The sequence below is a fragment of the Salarias fasciatus genome, chromosome 14 (assembly GCF_902148845.1).
Source record: "Salarias fasciatus chromosome 14, fSalaFa1.1, whole genome shotgun sequence".
Classification (NCBI taxonomy): Eukaryota; Metazoa; Chordata; class Actinopteri; order Blenniiformes; family Blenniidae; genus Salarias; species Salarias fasciatus.
The window spans coordinates 4631370-4656681 of record NC_043758.1 but is presented as its reverse complement, the minus strand read 5'-3'; the positions used below and the strand labels follow the sequence as shown (position 1 = coordinate 4656681).

General features: G+C 42.6%; 1 protein-coding gene across 2 annotated transcripts in view; it reads left to right on the top strand.

Moving 5' to 3' along the window:
* The window catches only part of caln1 (calneuron 1), a 64811-nt gene that overhangs the window by 17430 nt on the left and 22069 nt on the right, over positions 1-25312 (top strand). For both annotated transcript variants that reach the window (XM_030109292.1, XM_030109293.1), the window contains exons 3-4: positions 11522-11665; positions 20242-20354. In XM_030109292.1, coding sequence (XP_029965152.1) covers positions 11522-11665; positions 20242-20354 — 257 coding nt within the window. The remainder of the gene's footprint in view (positions 1-11521; positions 11666-20241; positions 20355-25312) is intronic.

The window sequence follows — 25312 nt, the reverse complement described above, 5'->3', positions numbered from 1 at the left end:
AGGGAGGAAACAGGAATTCCTGGAAAATAATCACAAATGAAAATCATGCAAATGATGAAGCTTCCAAGTCCGAACTTCAGTGTATAACTACAACATCTATATCCTCATAATGGTCCAAAGGATGACCCTGATTTCATCATATTTAGAGAAACAAGGTTTGCAGACAGCTGTAACTATGCAGTGAGTGACGCCTGGAACAGTTTGAGTTTCTGTTCTGGTGGCTGCTCACTTCCAAGGTCAATCAGCACCTTGTGGTTTAAACCGGACGGTGTGCAAAGTTTGACAGAAATGCCTTTACAAGACATTTTAACAAAGAATGAGTCAAAATAAGAGATTATATAGACGTAACGATGTGATCAGAGTAACAACCCAGCACAGATGTGAAGAGAGTGGCAGAAGGTTTGTCTCCATTTAAAAAAAAAAGAAAAACCCATGTGCAGACTTTGTGTGGTTACTTGTTTTTAATCAGATTCTTTAATTATTGTTGAGCTGTCATCTGCTACCCGCCTGCTTCTCTTTATTTTTACCCTCACCTGTTAATTTATGCATTTGTATCTTTAACCTGTTGCCCCGGTGCTGTACTGAGATGCAGATACCCGGAGCATAAGGCAGCCTTCCTATTTCAGACCCATTTCCTCGAAATAAAAACACCTTCTGTCCAGACCAGTCCGGTCCTGTACCTTCCTGCTCTGCATGTCAACACATTTAACCGGTCAGACGGATTCCTGCTGCAGCTGGTTCCTGGTTGATGACTCTTTCCTCCACATTACAGAAGCAGACTTGAGATTTTAAATTTGGTTTGAATCCCACTGCTGACAGGTTTCCACTGTGTCTGAAGATTTATTTCTTTATGGCCTCATCAGTACATGTCAACAAGTCCAGTTGGCCTGATTGCATTGAGATCTGTTCTTTGGACTCAACAGGACACAGAAATAAACACCTTCAAATTGTGGTCAAATTGTCATCACCTGTAATCGACAATATCACACATCTGATGTTTAAGATTCATGTTTGAGTAAAAAGAGGCACATTTTCACTTTCATTTTGCTTGAATTGTGAACACGTATTCGTTTCCTGGGGCTGGCCTTCCTTCATGACTCAAACTCCATGACGGATTCATGATGTGACTGAAGCCGGGAGACATTTACTGCGTTTCCTTGAAGGTAGACGGGTTGGCTGACCGCCAGTTACACCGTAAACTAAACTACATTTAACTTATGAAGGTTGTTGCTTTGCTCCTGAAATCTTTAATTAAAAAAAAAAAAAAAATCACAGGAGGCCTCGCCAGCCACAAAGTTTGAGAAGTTTGAAAAGCTTTAAGTAGTTTTGATGTTTTTTTTTTTTTTTTTTAATTTTCACAAGCATTGCATTAGTAGCTTTATGCATTTAAATGAAAAAGACCAGTTTGGTTGAGTGATTCTGTTACTGAGCAACATTTCTTACTGGAGGTGAAAAACTTCTGCTAAAGTTCACGTTATGTGACATCTGGAGGTGTGACCTGATTAAAGCTGCGCCAGACCGAGCTGAACTCGCTCGGTGCCGTTGTTGTTAACCCGAGTGCCACTATTATGGACTTTAAAAGCAATCTGTCCACTTGCTGCAGCTCTCTGACACTGAGGGCCGATAGCTTTGTCTCGTTCATTAGGTAAATTGAGTAATTGTTCAGGGGAGCTTGGAAAAGAGCAGACCGCAGGAGCGTGACCCCACCTTCAAGCTCCAGGCTTCTGGAGACACCTGTGTGCTTCGGGGCGCTCTCTAGTGTGTTTTTACACTCCTGCTGGACGAGCTCTTCATTACCAGAGTCGGAGAGAGAAAGAACAAAGTGAGCTTTGTGTTCAAAGACAGAACGTCACGTTTCATGAGGTGCTTCAGTTCAGGTTCTGGAGAATTTTACGGAAAACCATCAATGTGAAGTCTCCGTTTGGTTTGGTTTCCAGACACCGTGATTAAAGCTATTCCGCCTGCATTATCTGCATCATCTAATTAAAAAAAAAAAAAAGTATTTTTACCCTTAAATGAATAAATTGTCATATTTGTAACATAACACGCTCATTTTCTTCTTCTCAACAATGAATCCAAACAACAATCGCAGAAGACGTAAAAAGCCTTAAAATTGGTGCTATTTGTGTAAATAATGACAAAATAGGACATTCATGCTTTAAACCTTTTTATATGTTAACCTTTTGCTTTTGAAAATCCATCTAGTATTTTCAATTTGTGCACGTGATTTTTGGAGGCGTCATGCAATGTGAACCACTGTGACACCGTATTTAAAACGAACAATAGAACATGTGTCCTGTATCGCTCATGGAAAAAGTTGCAACAATAAGAAGGCCGGTTCTACCAAAAATTAATCACATTTTCTCAAAGACCAACAAAACCAAAAGCAAAGAGCCTGGTTCAACACTGTTGATTAAGGTGTTTCACAAATCTGAGGGAAGAACAAACCACCAAGGTGGCTTAAACTGCCCCATCTTCAAAATCAGTTCGGTGGTAATTTCTTAAAATCACCTCAAGCAGATTCCTTCTCATCTGGAACAGTCCTGACGTCCTGTAAAGAAAGAAGCCAATAGGCTTTCCAACATGGGAAAAACAGAAATATAAAATCTGATAATTGTAACAACACTTTGAGTTCTGAGTGAATGAATCGCTGAAAGAAGGGACTTTGTGATGATGTTCTAATGTTTGGGAGAGTTGGCAGGAAGGTATCTTCTCAGCACAGTGATTTCAGGTGAATTCCTTTTGCCTCAACTTTAGAAAAAGAAAAAAAAAAATGAAATGTAGCAGCAAAATGTGAAACTGGTGATTTTATTAAAGTTTTCATCAAAGGACAGCAGAAGAAATCCTCTCTGGCTCGCTTCTCTCTGGAAGCCTGCTGAGCCCGAGCAGACGGCGGGAAGCCTGTGGGCGGGTTTGTTCGGCCCACCGGCGCCCGGCTGAAGCAACAGGGTTTCCGAAAGCCGGCGGCTCCCACTTCGGTCCTGCGACGCGCTCATCAAACTTTCAGGAGACGACCCGTGTTCGCAGGAGCTCAGGGAGCTGTCCGGGGTGCTGACCGTGTTTTCCTCTCCTCAATCAAAGAGGGGCGGCGCAACATGTGGAGCGCTGCAGCACTGAGCCGACATGAAATCCCCTCTGGAGAGGCGAGGCTGGAAAACCGTCCACAGCACTTTTTTTGGAAAGAACAAGAAATATGGAGAATTTCCCACAGATGCATTAAACCAGATCCCAGAAGTACTCTGTTCATCTCAAAATTAAACATTTAGGCTGCACAAATTACTTCATAAGCAGCCATTTGCAGGGAATAAAAAGGCACTTTATGCTTGAGTGAAGTGGAGCTTTCAGCTGTTGCGGTTTTATTTTTTGACAACTTTGTTTTTCTGTTGTACAAATTCACACAGACTCCATTGTGTTTTCAAATTATTAGTTGTGTGGATGCTCCCTTTTCCAGGGCCCGCAACTGTGAGTCATTGCAACTTGTAGATTAACTTTTAAACCTAATAATTAATATAAATTTTATATTTACTTTTAAACCTAATGATTATAAAAGTTAAACTTTTAAACATAATGATCTATTAATCTCATCATTAGAACGGATGAGATCTCTGTTGCTGTCATTTTATGCCCAATATGCATACATAAACAGACAGAATGGAATTATATGGCAGAAATACAGTGATATAAGGATTGTGGATTAGCAGTTTATGGAAATAATTGCTGTATTCAGCAGTATATACTACATGCTTGTAATGTCCCTGTTGTTAGTGTTTTTTTCCCTGAAATCTAATGTTGGTAAAAGACTTTTTCTTGTTTCATGTGTGATTTCTGCATCCTTCAGTGTTCATGTGCTCATAAACTCAAAATCACAGTCTGATTTTCAGGCAAATTTGATTTCATGAGTAAAATAGATTCTAACGTTAAACCTTTAATGATTTTGTTTACTTTTGGTATCTGTGTTTACAGGTACACAAGTAATGTAAACGGAAGCCTGATTAGAATATAAAAACTATGTAAACACATCTTCTGGAGGATTCAGAAATGAATTCCATTCTGAACTAGAGTGTTTCATAATGCATCTTATTCTGAAAGGTCTCATTGCACAACATCAGCTGCTGTTGCCTGATGCCACTCCTGCATCCTGGTGGAGAAATTTGAAATCAGTAAATATATTGAAAGATTTAACAACTTTTAATGTCTTCATAGTCCTTTTTAAACAGCCCAAGGACATCTGGGACTGGCATCTCCGTATTAACCCGAATAAATGCTTATTTCAGTGATACCGGTGGAGATGACCTGTTGTTTCACATTGAGCTCTTGTTCTGGACGCCACAGTGTCAACGAGTTTGTTTCCTTGTGTCTTTTTTTTAACTCATGCTTGAGCACTTGTACCTGCTGAAAGCATTACTGCTGCTTCTTAAAGGTCGAGCTTTATTTGCGGGGATGATACTGAACAGATTACATAATGCAAACAGACATCAGTCACTCAGTCAGAAACATTTAACTCCAAAGGGCTTCATTTGCATAGAAAACCAACTCCCACTCTCAATTAAGAGTCTCCTCCATCAACGCCGTCATTTGCTGCGGCGCCTTTTGTTCCCTCTGTCTCTTTGGCAGAAATATCGACGTAATAAATGTCAGATTTTGAGCAGGAGAGCATCTCGGGAAACTCGTGTGCATGAATAATTTTAATATCCAGAGCCAGTCGTGGCATCGCTGCTGTGCTGCAGACTCAGGAAAGTCCTTCACGCAGACTGGAGTCAGATTTATGCACGAGACACTTGTTTCACTGCAGGCAAAATTATCTGTTTGCCTTTGAAGTGGCAGCTTTACTGTTTGTGTGTTTCCATAATGGGAACTATTATCTCTAACGGGGCTTGGTGGTGCTGCGAATGATGATGACACTGAAGACCAGCTGTTCAGGGACGCACAGACAAGCGATTCGGATGCAGGTCGAGAGACGCGGTGACCTTTCATTACGTGCAGAAGGCGCCTGATACAGTGGAAATACTCTGCTCGACTTCAGGACATCAGTCTGTACTACGCTCTGTTTATGCTTCTCTCTTGTCAGACCCGTGCCGGCAGAGCAGATGACGATACTTTAAAAAACACGTTTTTAGCTCTGATCGTTTGGTTCCTGTCAAAATGTTCTTAGCATATTTCTTTTATGGGAAAAGAAATCTTTTTTTTTTAATTATTTTTGTGTCCTTTACACTCCAGAAAATGTGTGAAAATTGCTCTGAATGTTTTTCTTCACTCATCCATGAATGTCATTTCCTCTTCTTCCATTTTCTTCTTGTTAATTGAACCGTTCTCCATCTTTATCTTCTTTCTCTTCATTTACACCGTCTTCATTTTCTTCTTTGTTTGTCTTCTTTGGTCTCCACTGTTTGTCTTATTTTGCTTTGCTTTCATTTTGTCTTCTGTCTTATTGCTCGTTTTTGTCTGGTTCTTTGTCTTCTTCTTCGTGCTCTTCTCATTGCTTTCCTCCTTTCTTTTCTTTCTGTCGTTATTGTTCATCTTCTTTGTCTTTTCCTTCTTTCTCATCTTCTTTGCCTTGGTCTTACTCTTTTTTTTTTCTATTTCCTTCCCTTCATCTTTATTGTCAACCACCTGCATCTTCATTCATTCAGAACTTATTTACAGCGGATGAATATTTCTGTCCGTGTCGTTGCTGTTGTGTTTTTGGTCTGTTCGTTCAGGATGGCGTTAAACCGCCTCTTCCACGCTCCGCCATGGCTGCACAGTGTGCTCATGCGCGTGTTGCAGCCATAGCGTTCTTCAGAGAAGCGACATTCCACCTCTATTTAAAAACACCAGATGCCTGTCGGTTTCTGTCCCTCCTCTCACCGCACGCCCGCTCCGATCTGCAGGCACTCTTATGAAATATGCATTTATTAATGCAAAGTGAAGCCTGCTGACTCCCTCCACTGATGACTTGTTCACACGTTCAGCGGCGAGTGGACCAGCTGCTGACTCAACTGTGTACAAGTGAGGCGTTTTTTTCTTCTCTCTGATCCGACAATCAGTCAGCTTTGTCAAATGTTGAATAACAAATTCAAGACGGTTATGTAGGTCAGGCCTGTGAAAGCTAAAAAGAACCAGTTAGTAAGTACACCTGCATCACTGCAGACGCTGCGCCGATCCACCTGTCGGTCTCGCGCTCCATCCATCCCCTACTTATCAACAAGACCCCAAGATACTTGAGCCAGGGTCTCTCTGCCGACCCGGAGAGGGTAGACTACTGTCCTCCGGTCGAGGACAATGACCTCTGGTTTGGAGGTGCTGATCCTCATCCCCATCAGTTCACACTTCACTGCAAACTGCTCCAGTGCATGATGGTCCAGTTTGGTGAAGCCAACAGGACAGCATCATCTGCATAAAAATTAACAGAACCAGGGACAAAGGGCTGTGCTAAAAGATCGAGACATTTCTGATGTACAGGAAGCCAGTCAGTATTTGACGTGACCGCCATTTACCTCACACAGTCGACACACCTCCTTGGCCTAGTGTTGATCAGGTTGTGGATTGTTGGTCCGCTCCTCTTCGATGGCTGTGCCAAGTTGCTGAATATTGGCAGGAGCTGCAACACAGTCATACACGCCAATCCAGAGCATCAGAGACATGCTCGATGGGTGACGCGTCCACCGAGTGTGCTGCCCAGCCAAGAGCCGGGCTGTTTTCAGCTTCCAGGACTTGTGTCCAGATCCTTCAGCTTGGTTCCATGCGTTAACATGCTGCAACATGAACTGATGGGCCTCTGGACACAGGTGCATTTTATTGTTGGCATTCTGAATGCACCGAGATGCCGTGACGAGCTCCTCTGTCCATCACATACGCCTGCTCATACCGTAACTTCCCCGTCACCATGAGCCACTCCGTTCACTACATTGACATTAGCAAGCCGCTCACCCACTCGATGCCTCGCACGCTGTCTGCCATCTGCCCTGTACAGTGAAAACCGGGATTCATCCAGGAAGACACCACCTCTCCAAAGTGCCAGACGTCGTCCAATGTGAGCATTAAAAGGGTTACCATGACGAACTGCAGTCAGGTCGAGACTCTGATCAGTACAACAAGCCTGGAGATGAATTCCTTGATGGTTTCTGACAGTTTGTGCAGAAATTCTTTGGTTGTAGTTGCAGCAGCTGTCTGCAGGGCTGCTCTCAGACCATCTTGACGGTGAAGAAAACTGATGTGGAGGTTCTGGGCTGCTGTGGTTACATGTGGTCTGTGGTTGTGAGGTCGGTTGGACGTACAGCCAAACTCTCTGAGAAGCCTTTGAAAACGGCTAATGGTGGAGAAATGAACATTCAATTCGAGGGCAACAGCTCTGGCGGACATTCCTGCAGTCAGCGTGCCATTTCCACGCTCCTTCACATCCACGGTATCGTGGTCAAGCAACTATAGTCATCTCATTATTATCACATGTGGCATGTTTACCTGATGTTGTGCAGCTCCAGTTAATAGAAACTCCTTGTATTGTGGGGAGATTTCAACCACAAGGAAAAAACAGATTTCACTTAGATAATGCTTTCAATTGATTGACATGTTCCCAAAACACTTTACAATAACACACACACACACACACACACACACACACACACACACACACACACACACACACACACACACACACAGTGTATTGACATCTGCCGTGCTGCCAGCTTGATCCACTGGGAGCAGTTTAGGGTCAGTTCTCTTGAGCAGGGGGAGATCGGGCATCAAGCCTGCTACTTCAGGACTAATGGACAGTCTTGTTGAAGGTTGTCTTTACATCCTCAATACTTTAAAGTCAGTATAAATATGTAAATCAAGCAGTTATATCTCAAAAGATTGCATAGAGCAGACCAAAGTCAGACATATTCCACTACTACCCCCGCCTCCCCCCCAAAAAAAGTGTAATGTTGGTTTACAACAGGGTGATCCTTCTCTGGCTCTGTGTTTGGAGTCTTATTTAACAGCACTGCAAATGACATTGTAAAAAAATGATCAGTGAGCTGAATCAACAGGAACTCCAGATCGGTGTTTTCTGTGGGGTTATGAGATGTTTTATTATGTTCCTGTAGTTTGGCTCCGAGGCAGCTGCATTATTTCTCAGGAGTATTGGAAGCTTGGAAAACAAAAATATGGATGAACAGACTCTAGCCAGTCATTTAAAATGGTAAAGACAGAATTACTGAGTAGGGCTGCACAATTAATCGAATTTTGATCATGATCACGATTTTGGCTGCTGCGATTAAATTTAGATGATCGTCGCGATTTTTAAATTGAAAAAACGGGCTCTGTTGAGTGTCAAATCAAGCACTTTTTTAATCCAACAATCAGCCAACCACCAGGGGGCGACCTGAGCCGTGTAGCTCCTGCTGCCTTCAGGGACACTCCGTAAAAGTAGCTGCTGATGGACGCCACTGCGGTGTCTCAGTCAGCTGTTAGCTTAGCTGTTAGCCACCGATGAACTAGCTGGCTTTGAACGATTCCTTCATGCTCAAACATCAGTCGATGGAACGCATCTCAACTTCTGTACCGGTGGAAAGAAGATGTAAACGCTGAGCGTCTCGGACAGAACGGGAAAAGCTGTTATTGACGGACAGTTCAGGATGTGAGCGGCGTAGCGGCGGCTTAGAGAGAACGAGGGAATCATTGTTCTGGTCGGTTTCATTTTTGGGTTTAGCGTGGCTGTTTACTGTTCTCTTGTTGTTTAACTTCATCTTGTTGTTCAGTGATCATCGTGTTGCTCTCAGGGGTTAGAATGCAGCAAGTGACGGTCGCTCAGCTGTGAGGCGTTCAGGTTCCAAAGTCATAATCCGGCTCTTTTCAGAACAGAGGTCTGGTCAAACGTTTGTAAAAACTCACAGTCGGCGCGTCTATATGTTCGTTTCTAAGGGAAAGCGATCGTTCACAACATTGACATGGTTCTAAATAGTTGTTTAGATTCTAATTAAAACATCTTCAATTATGTGCGCATGCACACCTGACTTCACTGAAGTGCTGAAGACGCACATCTTCAATTTGACACTTGTTTGTTTAAAAAAAAAAGTGCAATAAAAAGGTATGTTTTACATAACATAATGAATAATCGTGATGAATAATCGTGATTACAATATTGACAAAAATAATCGTGATTATCATTTTGGCCATAATCGTGCAGCCCTATTACTGAGGAGCTCAGTCAGCAGTGCTATAATATGCAGCAACAAACAATAAAATAATGGCTGATAACAACCATTATAGCTATTTTAGAAGCAAGAAAGCTGTAAAACTCTTCAATAATTTAATAAAACAGTAACAATCATACAGGAGGGAGTTCTGCATTGTTTGCATTAATACTACTAGAACTCATCAATTAATTGTTGTTATTGCGACATTGGTTAAAATATCTCACGACAATAGTTGCAAGTTGTTACGCTACTCACTTTGTTAGATTTAAAATAGTTAAAATTGTTATATATTTGCATGTATTCGTTGCTGCAGATGTAACAGGTCTCAGGTTGAGTACCCGTAAACAGATAAGAAATCCTGTAAAACAGGATGAAAAGATGAGACAGACGACCGATGCTTCTGGTGCAGTCTGGCTTCTTCAGCAGAATTTATTTACAATTCCCATAATATTTTCTTTCTTTTCCATATTCCCATATTTTCAACATCATATCAAAAACACAATCACGGTTGATCACAAACTGTCATTAACTGTTTTATCACTCAGATCAAATCTAAATCAATGAAATGTAACTTATTTAACCTTACTTTAAAGTTGAAATTAATGACACGAGTGTATTACTCTTAAATCTTGGGAAGAATGTATGAGCTGAAGACAAAATTGATCCATTTTTAACCATTTCAAACAATCATGCAAAGATATTACTGTAACTCATAACTTATTTACACAATCAACAATATACAAATCCATAAGAATGATATTTTACCTAAAACAAAATGTGCTGGAGCCATAAATTAATACAGAGTTCTGGTCACAAAGAAAAAACTACAGCGCAGCGCCATATTCTGCCACATGTGAGGCACGAAGGAAACACGTTTCCCATTCATTCAAAAAACACGGTCAAATCTACTGAAAACATGAACAAACTCAAATGATCATCTTCTTCAAACATTTAATCACAAGTTTGAGTAAGTTTTATGAATATATTCACACTCTACTAACCTGTAAAACAGGATGAAAAGATGAGACAGACGACCGATGCTTCTGGTGCAGTCTGGCTTCTTCAGCAGAATGAGGAAGTTGATACTTCCGTTTACACGGAGAAGCAAGGCGCCACTGCCTCCTACTGGTGGCACTGAATAAGTGTCTCATAAATGTAATTGCCTTACATGACAAGAATTTTCTTTGCTCTTAGAGGAAGCAACAATTAATCATTTCGGATTACATTCACAAATCTACAGAAATAATACATTCAAAATAAACAAAACTTCATAAAATGTGACCGACATTTAATGAGCGTCACACAGACCTTCGTGTTCCTCTCAAGTTGATGTAATTTGATCGACACTCACTCTTTAACTGATTTGTACAGTGACCTTGAAGGACTCACTGTTTCTCAAACACAGAACGACTTTACTAATTTTGACTTTTTGACACCCAGTCTCGTGGCGAAAGGGTTAACCTGATAGAAAACACTTAAAAAAAATTTTTCAAAGGTTATTTCTGTCTTGTTTCCCTCATTGCTGAAAGAGCAGCATCAGCAGGTGATGTCCTGAACAGTGAATGGCGTTAATGATCCAAAGACAAGGTCAATATCCTGAAGGTCACACTTTAACTCGGGGAAACAGAAACACTCCAACACACTCCTTGAACTTTACAGTTCTTTTGACATTGCCTGGACAGCTGAGTGGTGGAGCCGCTGCTCTGTAGATATTGTGTTAAAAGGAGAAAGGAGTGTGAGGCGACGGTGGCGGTGACAGCGCGTGGAGAAAATGAATCGATGGCTGGAATTGATCTTGTTAACTTGAGGCAGTGGCGCGAGACCAATTGCATAACGCGCAGCCCGAAGCTGGGTCAGACGGGAAGAGAGCGAGAGAACGGCGAGCAATGATGTCCTCTGTTCCGTCTTTATTCCATCAGGCGTCTTAATGCTCCCTAATGCCGCTGATCACCGGAGTTAAGAACATGCTGCTCTAACGCTGCTTCGCTTACCAATAATGCACCATTAGCTTTTATTGAAGATTCCCTGAGCTTGTTACTTCTGACTGCTGCGGTTTTTAACTTCACCGGTTCGGCTGCAGAGTTGTCTCTCTCTCTCTCTCTCTCTCTCTCCACACCTCTCACTCAGCTGGCTGTTAGCATTAGCATTAGCTAGACCGGTTACTTTAGCACCAAACTTTTGCTTCCTGGAAGAAGAAGCAGATATTTAGATGCATCAGGACTGTAAATATCTGCTGGTGATTGGTTTACTGTTAAGATCAGGCAGGTAAACGGACGAGTGCTTGTTTCTGCCAAATGGAAACGAGTCGACAAACGTTAATTGCTGGCGCTGAGTGAGTTTTTCTCATCCGTTTGTCTTGGCAGAGATCCGGGAGGCGTTCAAGGTCCTGGACCGTGACGGGAACGGGTTCATCTCCAAGCAGGAGCTGGGTATGGCCATGCGCTCTCTGGGGTACATGCCCAGTGAGGTGGAGCTGGCCATCATCATGCAGAGACTAGATATGGACGGTGAGTCACACAAACACAAACCTGTATACACACACACACACACACACACGTGTGGCACTTCCGTGCAGATTGCATTACTTCATTCATGCTTCCTCTGATTCACACACAGGAAATAACTTCCGTCCGGCCAGGTAGAAAGATTGACATCAAACCGTAACCTTGTTCTGTTTTCACACGTGCAGATTGCATATTCCTCCGCGTCATGCATAAAACATTCACTGTATTTATGCATGCGTGTGTATTCTTTTCATTTTTAACCTCTTGCCGTCGCGTGTGAGCCGGGATGTAAGACCACCGCTGTGTGACACCGATATCTGAACGGAGGAGCCAGGTTAATAAAACACACGCAGACGTGACAGCGGGGAGTTATTGCAGCTCCAGGTGGGATTTCATATCGCTTTGTACTGCGAAATGGTTCAAGGCTTTAGATTGCTCTGCTCGATTTTTCTAGTCCCTCCAGGTTAAAAGTTTAACTGTCATAACTGGATTAACGTTTCTGAAAAAGTATTGTAACCTAGTTCACTTGAAAAATACTAAATGATTCATTTGAATTTAATTTTCAACACAAATGTGTTGATTTGAGCCATTTTATGGCCATTTTATGGCTCAAATACTGCTTTTTATGCACTGTGCGTTTTTCAAATTCAAATATGAAAATGTAATTGCAATGAATTCAGAACACTTTAAATGCTAGTTACTCCGAGAACAAATCTCAGCATCACACATTAACCTCTTCTGTCTGTGCCAAAGCTGCAGGAGTGTCGCCATGCTGGGGGCGGGGCTTGGTCAAAGCACCAAACGTTTCTCTTGGTTGCAGAATTAGGCCACGCCCACAAGTGCAGAAAGACTCATGAGACTGTGAAGTTGTTAAATAGAGAAAAGGATTTGGTGTTTAAATACTGCAGTAAGGAGTGCAGAGAACCAGTGAAATGAATAATTAACCAATACGACCAACAAAAAAACAGTAGTGGAAGCATTTTATTTATTTCATGGGTCTTAAAGGCAGCATAAATATCTGAGTGTGGACCAAACACGCCACACCGTGGAAATGCTGCAATTCAACGACTCAAAGTGAAATATTCCAAGAGTTTTGCTGAAGGCCAAAGATTCTAACATTTAATAGATAGTGTTTTTTCAATTTTTTTTCTAATTAAAGTGATGATTTGAATTAAAAATAATGAACCATTATCATTGTATGATAATTTTCCAATGATATTTCATTGACTTTGTTGTACTGTTGCTATAATATTTGACACACTTGACTGTGTCCATCACAGCATATAAACCAGTGCTGAGTGTTTATAGTTTTTGTATGAAACGTGTTAAAATGTGAATCTGTGAAGAGTTTTTCTTTTGGCGCCAGCAGCACCTGTGACCTTCCAACCCTTTGTCCTCCGAGACGCGTCTGAAACGTCCAAACACTCCCCTCCCGCTAAGCTCCAGACAAAGCCGCCTGCATTAGCGGGGACTGATATTTCATTAAGCCAGAGCCTCTTTAAAGTTGTATAAGGTGGAGACGGGAAAATGCAATATGCAAATGTCAGATGTCGGGGAAAACACAGCGCTTCTTAATGCCTTTGGTGAAGTGTTTGTTCGGCTCCGCCGTGGAGACGGGACGGCTGGAAGTGTTCAAGGCTGAACATGAAAGTTTCAGAAGTGCGTCTGACTCATCCGCCGGGGTCTCGGGAGACTCTCTGGCTTCTCTGCCTCCAGGCCTCGTGTTGCTGCAGCTTGAAGAAATGGGCCGGCCTGCTTTCCCAGCCGACAAAGGTCATGGCGGCTTTTGTCTGGGACGCCTCTGATGTGGAGCGCCGTTCGTTTATTTACTGGCTCGGCTGCCACTGGTCTTGTTGTCCCGCTGTATTGAATCTGAGCTGCTTTGGGAAACCGTCTCGTTTGTATTAATTCATTCCTTTAAGAAAATACAAGGGATGGTGCTTGTTTAGGCTTTGTCTTGTTTAGAGGCCTGCATCACAGATGTCTCACTCAGAAACAAGTCCCAGCTATAGACATTGCAGGAGAGGGACCCTTCTACCAACATTAAATATTTCTCAGTGGCGAACACTCAAACACAAGCAGTCGATTTATCAAATAGGCTTTTTCTCCTGAAAAGTTGTGGCTGCAGTCTGAATCCTGGATTCAGGTTAGGACTCAGGCTGGGAACTAATGAACAACCGGGAGAGTTTGTCACACAAATAAACAGTGCAGATGACTTTAAACCTCCTTTATGCTGTTTGTAAATCAGATCCTTGAGCACAAATAAATACAACAAGCGTTGAAAGAATTCAATGATCAAGGGAAAGTTTTGCAGAGATTTTGTCTTCAATGAATGAACATTACTAGAATATCTATTATTTTTGATAAGCAAAGTCAGTGAAACATATAAAATAAACTTTATTCCCAAGAAATGTAGTTCTATTAAAGGTGCTGTAGGCAGGATTTTGCTAGTCAATGCTAATTTTTCTGTGTTTTCTTTGGATTAAATGTTAGAGTATCCACTGATAATCCTTTAGGAGTGTAGCATAACTGCACTACCGCGAGGGCGCAGCGTTTCCATCTGTCTCTGTTCTGAGCTGAAAAGGAATCTCAACAGCTCCAGGTATCTTTGACCAATCAGAAGAGCCCCTGAGGCTCCAACCATGATTGGTCGAGGGGCGTTCGTCGCACGTTCTTGTGGGAGGGGCTTAACTTGCGTAAGGGCGTGATGTCAGAGAAAACAGGACAGGATTGGCTGTGCTGGGTTTCAAATCGCCATCTTGCTTAGGTGAACCTAAGCAAGATGGCGGAGATGCTGAATCCTGCCTACAGCACCTTTAATGTATTATTACAGTATTGGCTGGAGTAATTTTGTGATTAAGGCATTTGTAATAACATGTTATAATAGAGCAAACATCTTATTACACTTTTGGCAAGTTAGAACATAATGTGCATTATTACGCTGAAGCAGGTAAAGATTATCACGTTTTTGGTTGTTACACAGCATGAAATGATGAAAAAACCTGCGCAAGAGGCAAGACTTATTCTGAAACATTCTGTAAATAAAGCTTCAAAATAACACGGAGATGCCTCCAAGCTGCACAAATGAGAATGTGCATGGATTATTTTAAATATGTTACGTATTAAAATCGATTACTTTTCAGTTACATCATGCTTTTAAATTCAAAATCTTTTTTTCTGTGTTGCATTTGTTTAATGGATTCTTTTTCATTATGTATTTCATTATGTAATCTACAAAGTCGTGTTTTAAACTCCTCGAATTCGCCATGGAAAGATTTATGAAAAGAACATTGGACATGTCTAGTAAAAATACAAATGACTGATAACATATTTGTAAAATGTCTTGTTATATGAATTAGATAATATACATCTGGATGTACTGAACACGTATTGGGACGTTAGAATGATGCAGCAGCAGGATGTCACAGAAACAAACCATTAGGTTTGTCTTTTGAAAATAAAGAAAATTGAGAAGATGATATGCTACATATGGATTTACACAACGATGAGGCATATCGCACCAAGAGAAGTTAGCAAAATGAGGAAAACAGTGCAGTGGAAGTGACTGATTATGGAATGAATGCTGCTGCAGCGGATCTGTGCTCGTTTCCTCTCCAGCTCCGAGTTTCTGCCCTCATATTTCCTCATGCATGTGAGCTTCATGGTCATTAGGAGCCGCTGATCAAAGGGACCGGATGTGCAGCAGCAGATGAATGGAAGAGAATGACACTGATTGTATCTTGGCCAGGTGGGCAGCTGTGAGGAGCACGTCCGCCTTCACACACGTCGATTCGCGGCCAAGTCCAGCTGATCTCCGCCACTCTCCTATAGGATAGGTTCTCTGTTTCTTTGTCCCCGATTACAGCGCTGCAGCAGCTCGCTTTTCTTTTTCTTGTTTCTTTTCAAAAGCTTGATTACTTTCCTCCTCGAACTTACTCCGATCAGTAATTTTGGATCTCTTGATGTAGCTACCAGCCAGCAAGATCCAACATTTTGCTTTTGCCGTTTTGTTTCTAATCAGCATCTGTTTCCTTATAAGATTCAATAAAAACAAATATGAAGACACACACTGATGCACACATGGGCAACTTAAAGTCACAATCACATGAGGAAACTCTCAGACATGCAAAATGAGAACATGCTAACTCAGTCACTCCACTCTTCTGCATCCAAAAGACGTTTTTGGACTGTGCAAGGCAATTACAACAGAAATCTCGGGCAGGGAGAACGTGCAAACTTGACATGCCGAGACCATCTAGTCCATATCATTTCAAATTAAACGATGAACTGACGACCTATCCGGAGCGTATCCCGCTCTGACCCACGATCGGCTCAGAATGGCTCCAACAAGGCCATTTTGTTTTAAAAACGGGAAAATCCTGGTTGAATTCAGGCGAACTGAGCTCAAACAAAAACACGAAATGACTCGTACTGTGGAAGTAAAGACGGGAATGCTGCTGAGAGCTGCACCCTTCATTTCACTCGCTGCTGCAGGGCGCTTGCGTTTTCCTCCTTGCCGGGTCTATAATGAAACGGTATGTTAACAGGTGTAATAAACACAATCATCTGTCAAAGTGAAAAAAATAAGCACAACTCCGCAGAAACACCTGGAAAAAAAGAGTTTTTGACATTTAGAATTGCATGTTGGCAAAAGCCATTAAGTGCCATTTAATATTAATTAGGAGAAGTCATTATTAGTTCAGCCAGTGCATGCTGTTGCCTCGGGCCGCAGGTGGCTGAGCAGAGAACAATGTCACTCATCATTGTATTATTCATCTCAAAGTGCTTCCTTCCGTGGTGTGTGAGGAGCTGCTGCATACAGTATATATCACGCAGCGCAGAAAATATGGCGGGATTGGCACGAACAGGGATTTCAATGATTGATTCATTCATTTATTTCCATTCAGGACCCCCCGGGGCGCCGCTGCTCCTGCCTGAACGTTGGACGTTATGTGCAAGGGTCCTTTTATTGCACGTCACGGGGTGTTTTATAATTCCCCTATTCTTACTTCACTAATATAAAAAAAAAAAGCTGTCTCATGTGGAGGTTAATAATTGGGGGGGAAAAATGTTTTTTACAGCAAAATGGAGTTTGAAAATGTCAAATTTATGAACTATGTTTGACTTTCGCACAGTCCAGAAAGCCTGCAGGCATACTGAAAACGATTACTGCCTTTATATCATTTTCTAATAGATTCACTCATTATGTGCAGCTGAAACGGCATCAGTTAGTGGGGCGAAGATGATCTGGATGTTAGAGGAGGAAGATGCTCTAAAATCTGGACGTTAGTGGGAGGAAGATGCTCTGTAATCAAATCTTCCATAACACTAAGCATGGCTGAGTTTTGGGTTGATGAAGCCAATTATTATTTTTGGCAACTAATACAAAGGATAACTAGTATTCAAGTTATTTGTAGCGGGACATATTTCATATTGATGAGGAGCACTGCGTTATTCTGGATTAATGAGGCCGTCTTCCCCTAACAAACAGGAGTTTAATGAAACGGTAACAGAAGTTGATTTTAGTTCATACAGATATGACAAAATTAAGAGTCTGTGAAGCTTCAGTAGTTTAAACTGTTAATAATTCTGTAGCCGTATTCAGTTACTAATGTCTTGCTAAAAAAGAACTGGTCACCTTCAGGATTCACCACTCTTTTCATAACAGTCCCATAGTCTCTGTGTTTCAGGCTCCCTGACATTGATTTTAATTCAGGTTCTCAAGTTTTTCCTCAGTCCTTTCATTCATTCGTTGAAACAGAAATATCTTTTTACACGTTTTGTCTCTTGTCCCACATGTCTGTACTCATACTCGGGACTTCATCCGCTCCTCCATCGATCCTGTTTTCCTCAGTCCACCGTCCCCGTCGCTGTCCTCTCCCATCCGTCCTCAGATCTGGGCGTCTGTTGCTCTGTACCCGACACGATGTGCTGAATATGCAGGTTAAAAGTCGGTGGCATCAAACTCAGCGGGGCCGTCGCGGCCGAGAGCGGCGGAGACGCTCAGAGAGGTGCTGCAGGGAGGCAAGGGGCAGATTGAGTCGTCCCGCCTCAGTGAGCTCGCCCTGACAAGGCCCTCACCTCATCTGCAGAGACAGCGGGAGCAGGTGGAGGAAGAGACCCGTCCAATCGGTTTACAGCAGAAACAACAGACGGCTGGAGGAAAAGCTGAGGCAAGCAGGCTTCCAGACACGGAGAACTTACAGAGGATTTTGTTTTCGGTTGAACAGAAACAGCTTTTTGTTGCCGTTTGCAGCGATGTCGAATCTTAACGGTGAATCCAGTCAAATTATTCAGACAAACCTTTGTTTATGAAAGTAAGTCGTCCCTGAGGGTTCTGTTACCTTAAAAGAAAAAACTTTTCCCTGAGATGTGAACACAAATTAATCCTTTCCTCAACTTATAGCAAAGGCTTTTCATAATTTAAATGTATTTATTCATAAAAATGCATTCGGCAGCAACGTTCTATAATTACAAAGGAGCTGAATAAAAAGGAAAGGTATTAATTAGAGACTTGGAAGTTAAGGGATGGAAGTGAAGCTGAAAGGTAACGTCAGGTCCCGACATGGACGCCGTTATGACCGTTTCTTTACGTCTGTTATTGTTCTCATTATTTTTGTCTGATGTGGCTGAAGGGATTCATGTTTATTCAATAATCTTTAAAATTGACTATTACATTGAAAATGGTCAAAATGATTAACGACTATCAACTACATGATTGCTTGTAACAAATATGTTTGTTTTTGGTTTCAAAAACTAATTTGTACTGCATAGCTTATTTACCACCTCAGATTTAAACTGCTTTACACCAGGGTTTTCAAACTCGTGGCTCGCAACCTGCTGAGGGCCACATTACCCCTGGTTCTGCACCACAACGGGATGTTGATGTAATGTGATTAAAATAATATTTTTCAATGATAAAAACTCACTTTTCTCTCTCTCAAAAGTCTGTCATGCCAGTAAAACTGAAGCCAGTGTCAAGTCGGGTGTTTTTGGTTCAGTTCCCTGCCCAGCGTGCCTTCACATCGTTTTCAGGGTTGAATTTACCTGGACGTTATTTCAGAACCACAGATTTGAGGAAATCTTTCCCTCTCATCTCATTCTTCTCGATTCCCTTCAGCTACGATGAGCCGGCCGCCCGTTCAGCGCCGGCTGGGTTCATCCTGACACACTGATAATGAAAGCAGATGAATTGTCGTCTGCCTCGCTGGGATTATGAAAAGTTTCCATCCAGAAAGTGTTGCCGCCACATCAATCTGAATCCGGGATCTGTCGCCGTGAATGTTGCGGAGTTTTGATGCTGTGTTTTGGCAGCGATCAGCAGGACTCCCAGCAGGATGTGTGGCGTTTGAATCGATGCTCGCTGCAGGAACGCCGTGTGGAGAGCCGCTCGGTGGCTGGACGCTTTGATCGGCTCACATCCCGGGTTCCACTTCTAGTCAGAACTCACTCTTTCTGACTTATCTCTCATCTTTTCATCTCATAAATGCTTTATTGAACTGTGATATGAAGCATGTGGGACTGAAATTAGAGAAAGCCGAGACTCCAGCAGGGTCCATGTATCCCTTTAATGTTCTGTAATAACGGAGTTTCTCTGCCCGTCGCAGCATAAAACAACTGCAGAAACCTTTTGCAAGGCCGAAGGCTCCAATTATGTCTGAGCCGGGTTCTTATTTATTCCAGGAGAGGTTCATTGATGTGTCCTCCTCTTCCCTGCATGCCCTGCTTCACTTTGTGAAAGGATTCCACATCCAGCGACGGAGCCGTGCGCTCAGGGGCAAATCAGCCGTCGCTGTTCAGGACAGCCACATCAGTCACCGCTCAGTCTGCCCCGCCTCCCCTTTCCAGACCAATAAACACACTCCAGCAAGACGGCACGGGGCGGCGGCTGCTCCACGCAAAGCAGATTACAAACTTATTTTTTAACTGAAACTCTGGATGTGCGGAGATAAAAAGATCTGCTGATCAGGTTTGAGTCTGAGTCGGCTTATCTCCTCCATTGTGATTAAAACAGTGTGATGCCCCCAGTGGACACATTCGGAACAACAGTTAGAAAAATGAATCATCTATGAACTTTGCGGGGTGACGCAGCAGCCGGGACTCAACGGATTGAAAGTGTGTGAATCTGTGAGGTTTTCTGGTTTGTTTTCAGCTACATGGTCTAAAGTTCTGCCAAAAAAAACAAAAAAAAAAAAAAACCACCACATCTCATTCATATGTTATTCTCCCTCCAGTCCCTTCCGTCTGTTTCAGACTTTTACATCATTTTTCTTTTTTGCATCATTCATGGAGCGTGCCCGGTGATTGATATACACAAATGAATCATTGCCTTTGTGTGATTTTCCTATTTTCTGGACTGAACTCAAGTCTATTGTTCCTCAAAACTTTAGTTTTGCAGCCGCAGATCAAAACGAGTCGTTCCTCACATCATCAGATCGATCAGGAATGATCGAATTAATTTCATCAGGTTTCATATCTCTCCGGGGAAATCTGAGGGAAGATGTCGAGGATGTCCCTCGCAGTAGTTTGCAGGTCGTGATGATGGTTTGAACGCTCTCTCCTTCCGTCTTCGCCTCCAGGTGACGGACAGGTGGACTTCGAGGAGTTCATGACGATTCTCGGCCCGAAGCTGCTGTCGTCTGAGACGAGAGAAGGCTTCCTGGGCAGCACAATAGACACCATCTTCTGGCAGGTGAGCGCTTCTGCACCGTCACACGACGCGTCCTGCCGATGAGGACGAGGAGGATGCAGATGAGGTCTGTTCCAGCTGAACCGTGCAGCGAAACACTGACTCATTTTTCTTCCATTTGTGCGCTGTTGTCATCAATACTTTTCCAGCAGCGGGTCGATCTATTCATCCAGTCATGCATCCATCCATCAGCGGCCTCCACGTCCGTATTGAAATCCATACACACACACACACGACTGAACGCAGTGGTTTGATGGCAGCATTTGATTAACAGGTTAAAATGCCTCTGAAATGTTTCTGGCTTTGACTTTTATGCATGGAATGAAGCACAGTTCTGTGTTTTTGTCCTGTTAATGATGAATCTGCAGAAGGCTACACGAGTTCACTGTTGGTTGAATTCCATTCAGATTCCACTTGAGCCCTGCATCGAGAAATATACATCCCAGTTGTCTTTTTTTAGAGCAGAAAAACACACAGGAAGGATTGAATGAGGTGACTGGACCACATGCAGCCGCCGTCCGCGTGAACTATTGGTTTAACAGTCAGATAAATGTCACATTAACCGCATTTTGACGGGACATTGATTGTAATTATGATAATATAATGTATTTCAGGGTAAAACATATGAAATATGTACATTTCCCATCTATAAATCTGCAGTTGTGTCGTTCTTTTTATCAGAAGTTGGAGGTAATCTAATAAATCCTGGTGGTGGAATTGCTCAGCCACATTCTGGCCCGATGGAAGCATAGATTACATTTTTTATGGCCCTCGCAATAATGGAAGTTTCCAGTCCCTGATCTAAATGGCTCTGTGTTGCAGATGAATTTTGTTTTTTGAGGGCTTTGTTTTTCTGATGCAGAATATTTGTGCACAGAAGAAAAATTTGTATTCTGCCTCATGCTTCCAGTCTCACTGTGACGAGCCCAGAGAGACTTCTCTGCACAAGTGCAATCTGTAAATTACTTTTGATAAAACACTCTCAGCGTCACCCAAGCTCGGTTTCCACACACACACACACACACACACACGCACACAGCCTCTGACAGAAGAAAGGCCTGATCTGTGTCACCTGACGTCCTTGGGGTGACATTGTGGCTGGCGCTCGCCCTGGAGGGGCTTCGAGACGGAAGTGGTGGAAAAATTGGAAACAAAGGAGGAAAAAAGGCGTCGACGTCTGAGTGAAACGGAGTGAAGTCGTTTGCAGACAATAGAGAGGAGGCGAGGGATGGACGGGCGCGGTGGCGAGCCGGGCAGCTGTGAGGAGGACGGCAGAACGTTTGGCTCTGCGCGCCGACACTTGGCTGACTCTTCCTCTTGAAGCAATCATCGACTTGACCTGAGCTGCTGGTTTACATCACACACACACACACACACACACACACACACACCTGTCTGATGACCTTGGCTTCGCCAACCCCTCCCAGCGAGATGGGCGCTTGTGGTTTACAGCGTTTCTTTCTTTACTACATTTCTCCTCCCGGCGCCTCGTCTGCAGCCCGGACTTTATTCAGAGGAAACAAAAAAGTCCTGCAAACTTTGATTTATCGTGACTATTTCTCCGCACGCCTCAGGGATGATTAGTTGCTTGAGATATTACGGTTGTGTGCTTAGTTTGGTTTGCTAATGGACTGTGGCGTATGACTCAGCCTCTCTCGGAGGATTTGTTTAGTGTGCTGTCATCGTTCTTGAGTCCGTGCCTTAAAATCAAAGTTTCTGCGCGCCTTCAAAGTCCAGGAGAAAGAGGGGAAAGAGGCGGTGTTCTCACCTGTTTCGCCAACTCCGCTGTCCCCGCCTGCGGTGCAACTTGAGAGCGGCGGTTGGGAAATGCAAATCAGAAGGCAGAAGAATGGCAGTGAAAGCCCACCCAACAGTTCAGCAAACACTGAATAAAGCATGGGCCGGCCGACTCATGCTGCTGGATCATTATGTCCCGCTCATCAAAATGCAGATACTGTGCTGGACTTCCAATCAGAAGCTCTCACCCAAAACGCTTCCGCCGATTAAACAACCACTTTTACATACAAAGTAAAAAACACAGCTCAGAATACGCCGCTGATTTACTGAAGTTGGAAGTTTTTAGTGTTGCATGAACACCGCATGTCACGAAAATGTGAAGAGGAGTTTGCTTTTAGAGGGAAATGGAGCCCAGCCGACTCTGAAAATCCACTTTGTTTGAACAAAGCTGCTAATTCTGAATAGAAACGAGAAGAACTGGAGCTGGACAAACAGAGTTCTCAGTTTCACAGCATTTGAAGAACTTAAATCTCTGTCCTCACGAGATCTGTCTAAATTTATTTGAGGATTTTTTTTTTTTACCCAAAAACTTTTAAAAACAAAGGTGATCGTGATGTCCATGATGTTCCGTTGAAATTAACTGCTAACTCACCTCGTGTTTGTCTCATTAATCCATCATTTGCTCCAGAAATCCTGCAGCCTGGATGTTAGATTTACAGCTGACGACAACAACCACTTTAATCATATCTGAACCAGAGAAGGAACTGTCATCACTAAACATTATATATATATTTCAAATTGAAATATAGTGTTTTTAAAAACACCCTGGACCTCCACCGCCACACTACTGCCACCTAAAGCACAAACAGTGGCACTGCTTCAATATCACACTCTGTACCTTTAATGATGGAGTCTGTTTCCCAGGCAGGACCTTCAGATACACTGCATAAATGCTGTTTTTATATATAATGTCATGAAAAATTCAATATACTGCCAGAAAAACACATGCTAGATGAGTTTTGCCTCTCCAGATTTTTCAGTGTGATCAAATAGGAATGTAACAGACGTCAAGCTGCAGTCTGAAAACCACTATAAGCCACTTTAAAGTCATAAAAAACCAATTCAACCTGTCTTATGAGATCAGTTTCAGCCTCTGTGCACTGACAGTATTTTTTTTTTAATCCAGTCTTATAAAATATTGCTGAGTCACTTGGTTAAGATAATGCTTGTCAAGAGTTTTTACATTTCCCCGAAACTCTCTGGAGCTGGAGCTCTCCATGCGCTTTAAGGAGGACGAGCTTTTAATCTGGAGGGTTTCTGTGTGCGATGAAGAAAAAAAAAATCCACTGTTATCGCAGCGTCTCCCCTTTGTTCCCCTTCAGCCGACTCTTTGCAGCATTGATGCCTTTATTCAGAATCGGCCCCGTTGGCAGCACCGTGACTCCATCAGACCTCCGGCCGCCGAGACGAACCTCCGATTCTGTCGCTCTGAACCTGTTTGTGTGGCTCAGATCTCGTCTTGGCTGAGAGATGTTTTCTTTTTTTTCTTCCCAGTTTTATCAGGCGAAGTGTCACATCCTCACCAGCTGGAGTGATGGGATGATGACTCACCGGCCGTCACACACTCACCTTCCTACTCACTCCTATCTGCTCTTCAACAGTTTGTTGCTGTATCTAATTATCCTGTTGGATAATTACGACCTTGTAATTGAGCAACTGCAAACACTTTATTTTTTTTTTTTCCATTGTGTTATTAATCATCCAGCAGAATGATTAACAAAGAAATGGCCGTGTATTTAAGACACACCAAAGAAATGATGGAGTGTGGAGCTTTCAGAGAATGACTTGCAGATTAGCAGTTTTCCTTTTGTTATTGTGTCGCAAAGCAGAGGAAATACGGAGGAGACGCTTATCTTGACCTTCAAGGGGATAAAATGGACAGTTAATACAAGAATACTAAATATTCTGAACATTACCCAGAAGCCCTGAAAGCTGTGATCTGTAAGTGAAACACATTAACTCTAAACTCGTGAAACGATCCACCAGAAACTGCACCTTCTCTCCGCTCCGGGTTCAGAAACGTCTCGCTCGTCTGCTCCCCAGTCGGCGCTTCTGAGGTCTGCAGAAAACACGTAAAAGATTCAACAGATTTAGATTTTCATCAACCTGTAAAAACGGAGGTAAATCTCATTTTGTGGGTCAAAGTAATCAACTTCACGTCGATAAAACCTGGTTTCTAAACAACAGAATAAAAAGTTGAGTGCCTGCTGCAGTGAGCCAAAACCTTTGGATGAACCTTTTCAAAGTGCAGATTAGCTGTAATTATTTTTCTCTGCATCAGATGAGATTCTGCTGAAAACTTTTGCTTGAATTAATTTTATTTAAATATTTTTTTTTCCATCTGTTTCTGCTCACTTTCTCTGAAAAATGCAATGATGAATAGTTAAAATAAGAGTAAATTACGGTTAAATCCAGCATGGAGAGACGTTTCTTTTCAAGCTTGAAGCTTTAAGTATTTAATCTAAATAAAGATGAGTTATAAATTCAACATAAACTGTAATTTTAGTTTATATATCAAAACTTGCTGATCGACAAACCTTTGTTTTCAAAGTCGCTCAAATCTTTTTTGGAGCAAAAGAGAAAGATGGAAACCCCTTTTTAGCAGAAGTATTTAGAGTTGGAAGTTTAAATCAAGTGTCATAGCTTCATTTAAAAGCCTGAGGAGGGTTTCTTCTGGACGCTGGGCTGAGTTTCCTGCTGAAGGTGAGCAGAACAGCAGCTTCACGCCACCGGAGCTGCTCTGGACTTTATAATTACAGGTCAGTGTTCCTCGCTTTGTCCTAATTAATCCCCGAGCTGAGGAACGTGGCTCAACAATGAGATGGTGATTTATGCCGAGTGAACGGAGGGCAGGGAGGGACACGGCGGCGTCCAGCAGGAAGGCTGCGAATGCAAATCGCAGCGGCGCCATCATGGCTTCCACACTGCGGGGAGCAGTTTAGACCGGCAAGAAAAAATAGAAAACTCAGCGCTGTGCACTTCCTGTTTATTTACAATAATGCACAGGAGGTTTCTGTTGGTTTTTATAGTCTTGTTCGTGGTTTAAATGTGATTTTTCTTGTTCCTGTCTCATTTCAGTGTCGTGTAATTCAGATTCAGATCAGAATGAATCTGAGGGAAACGGGCTGTCCTTGAACTCCAGACCGATATGAGTTAAATCCGGA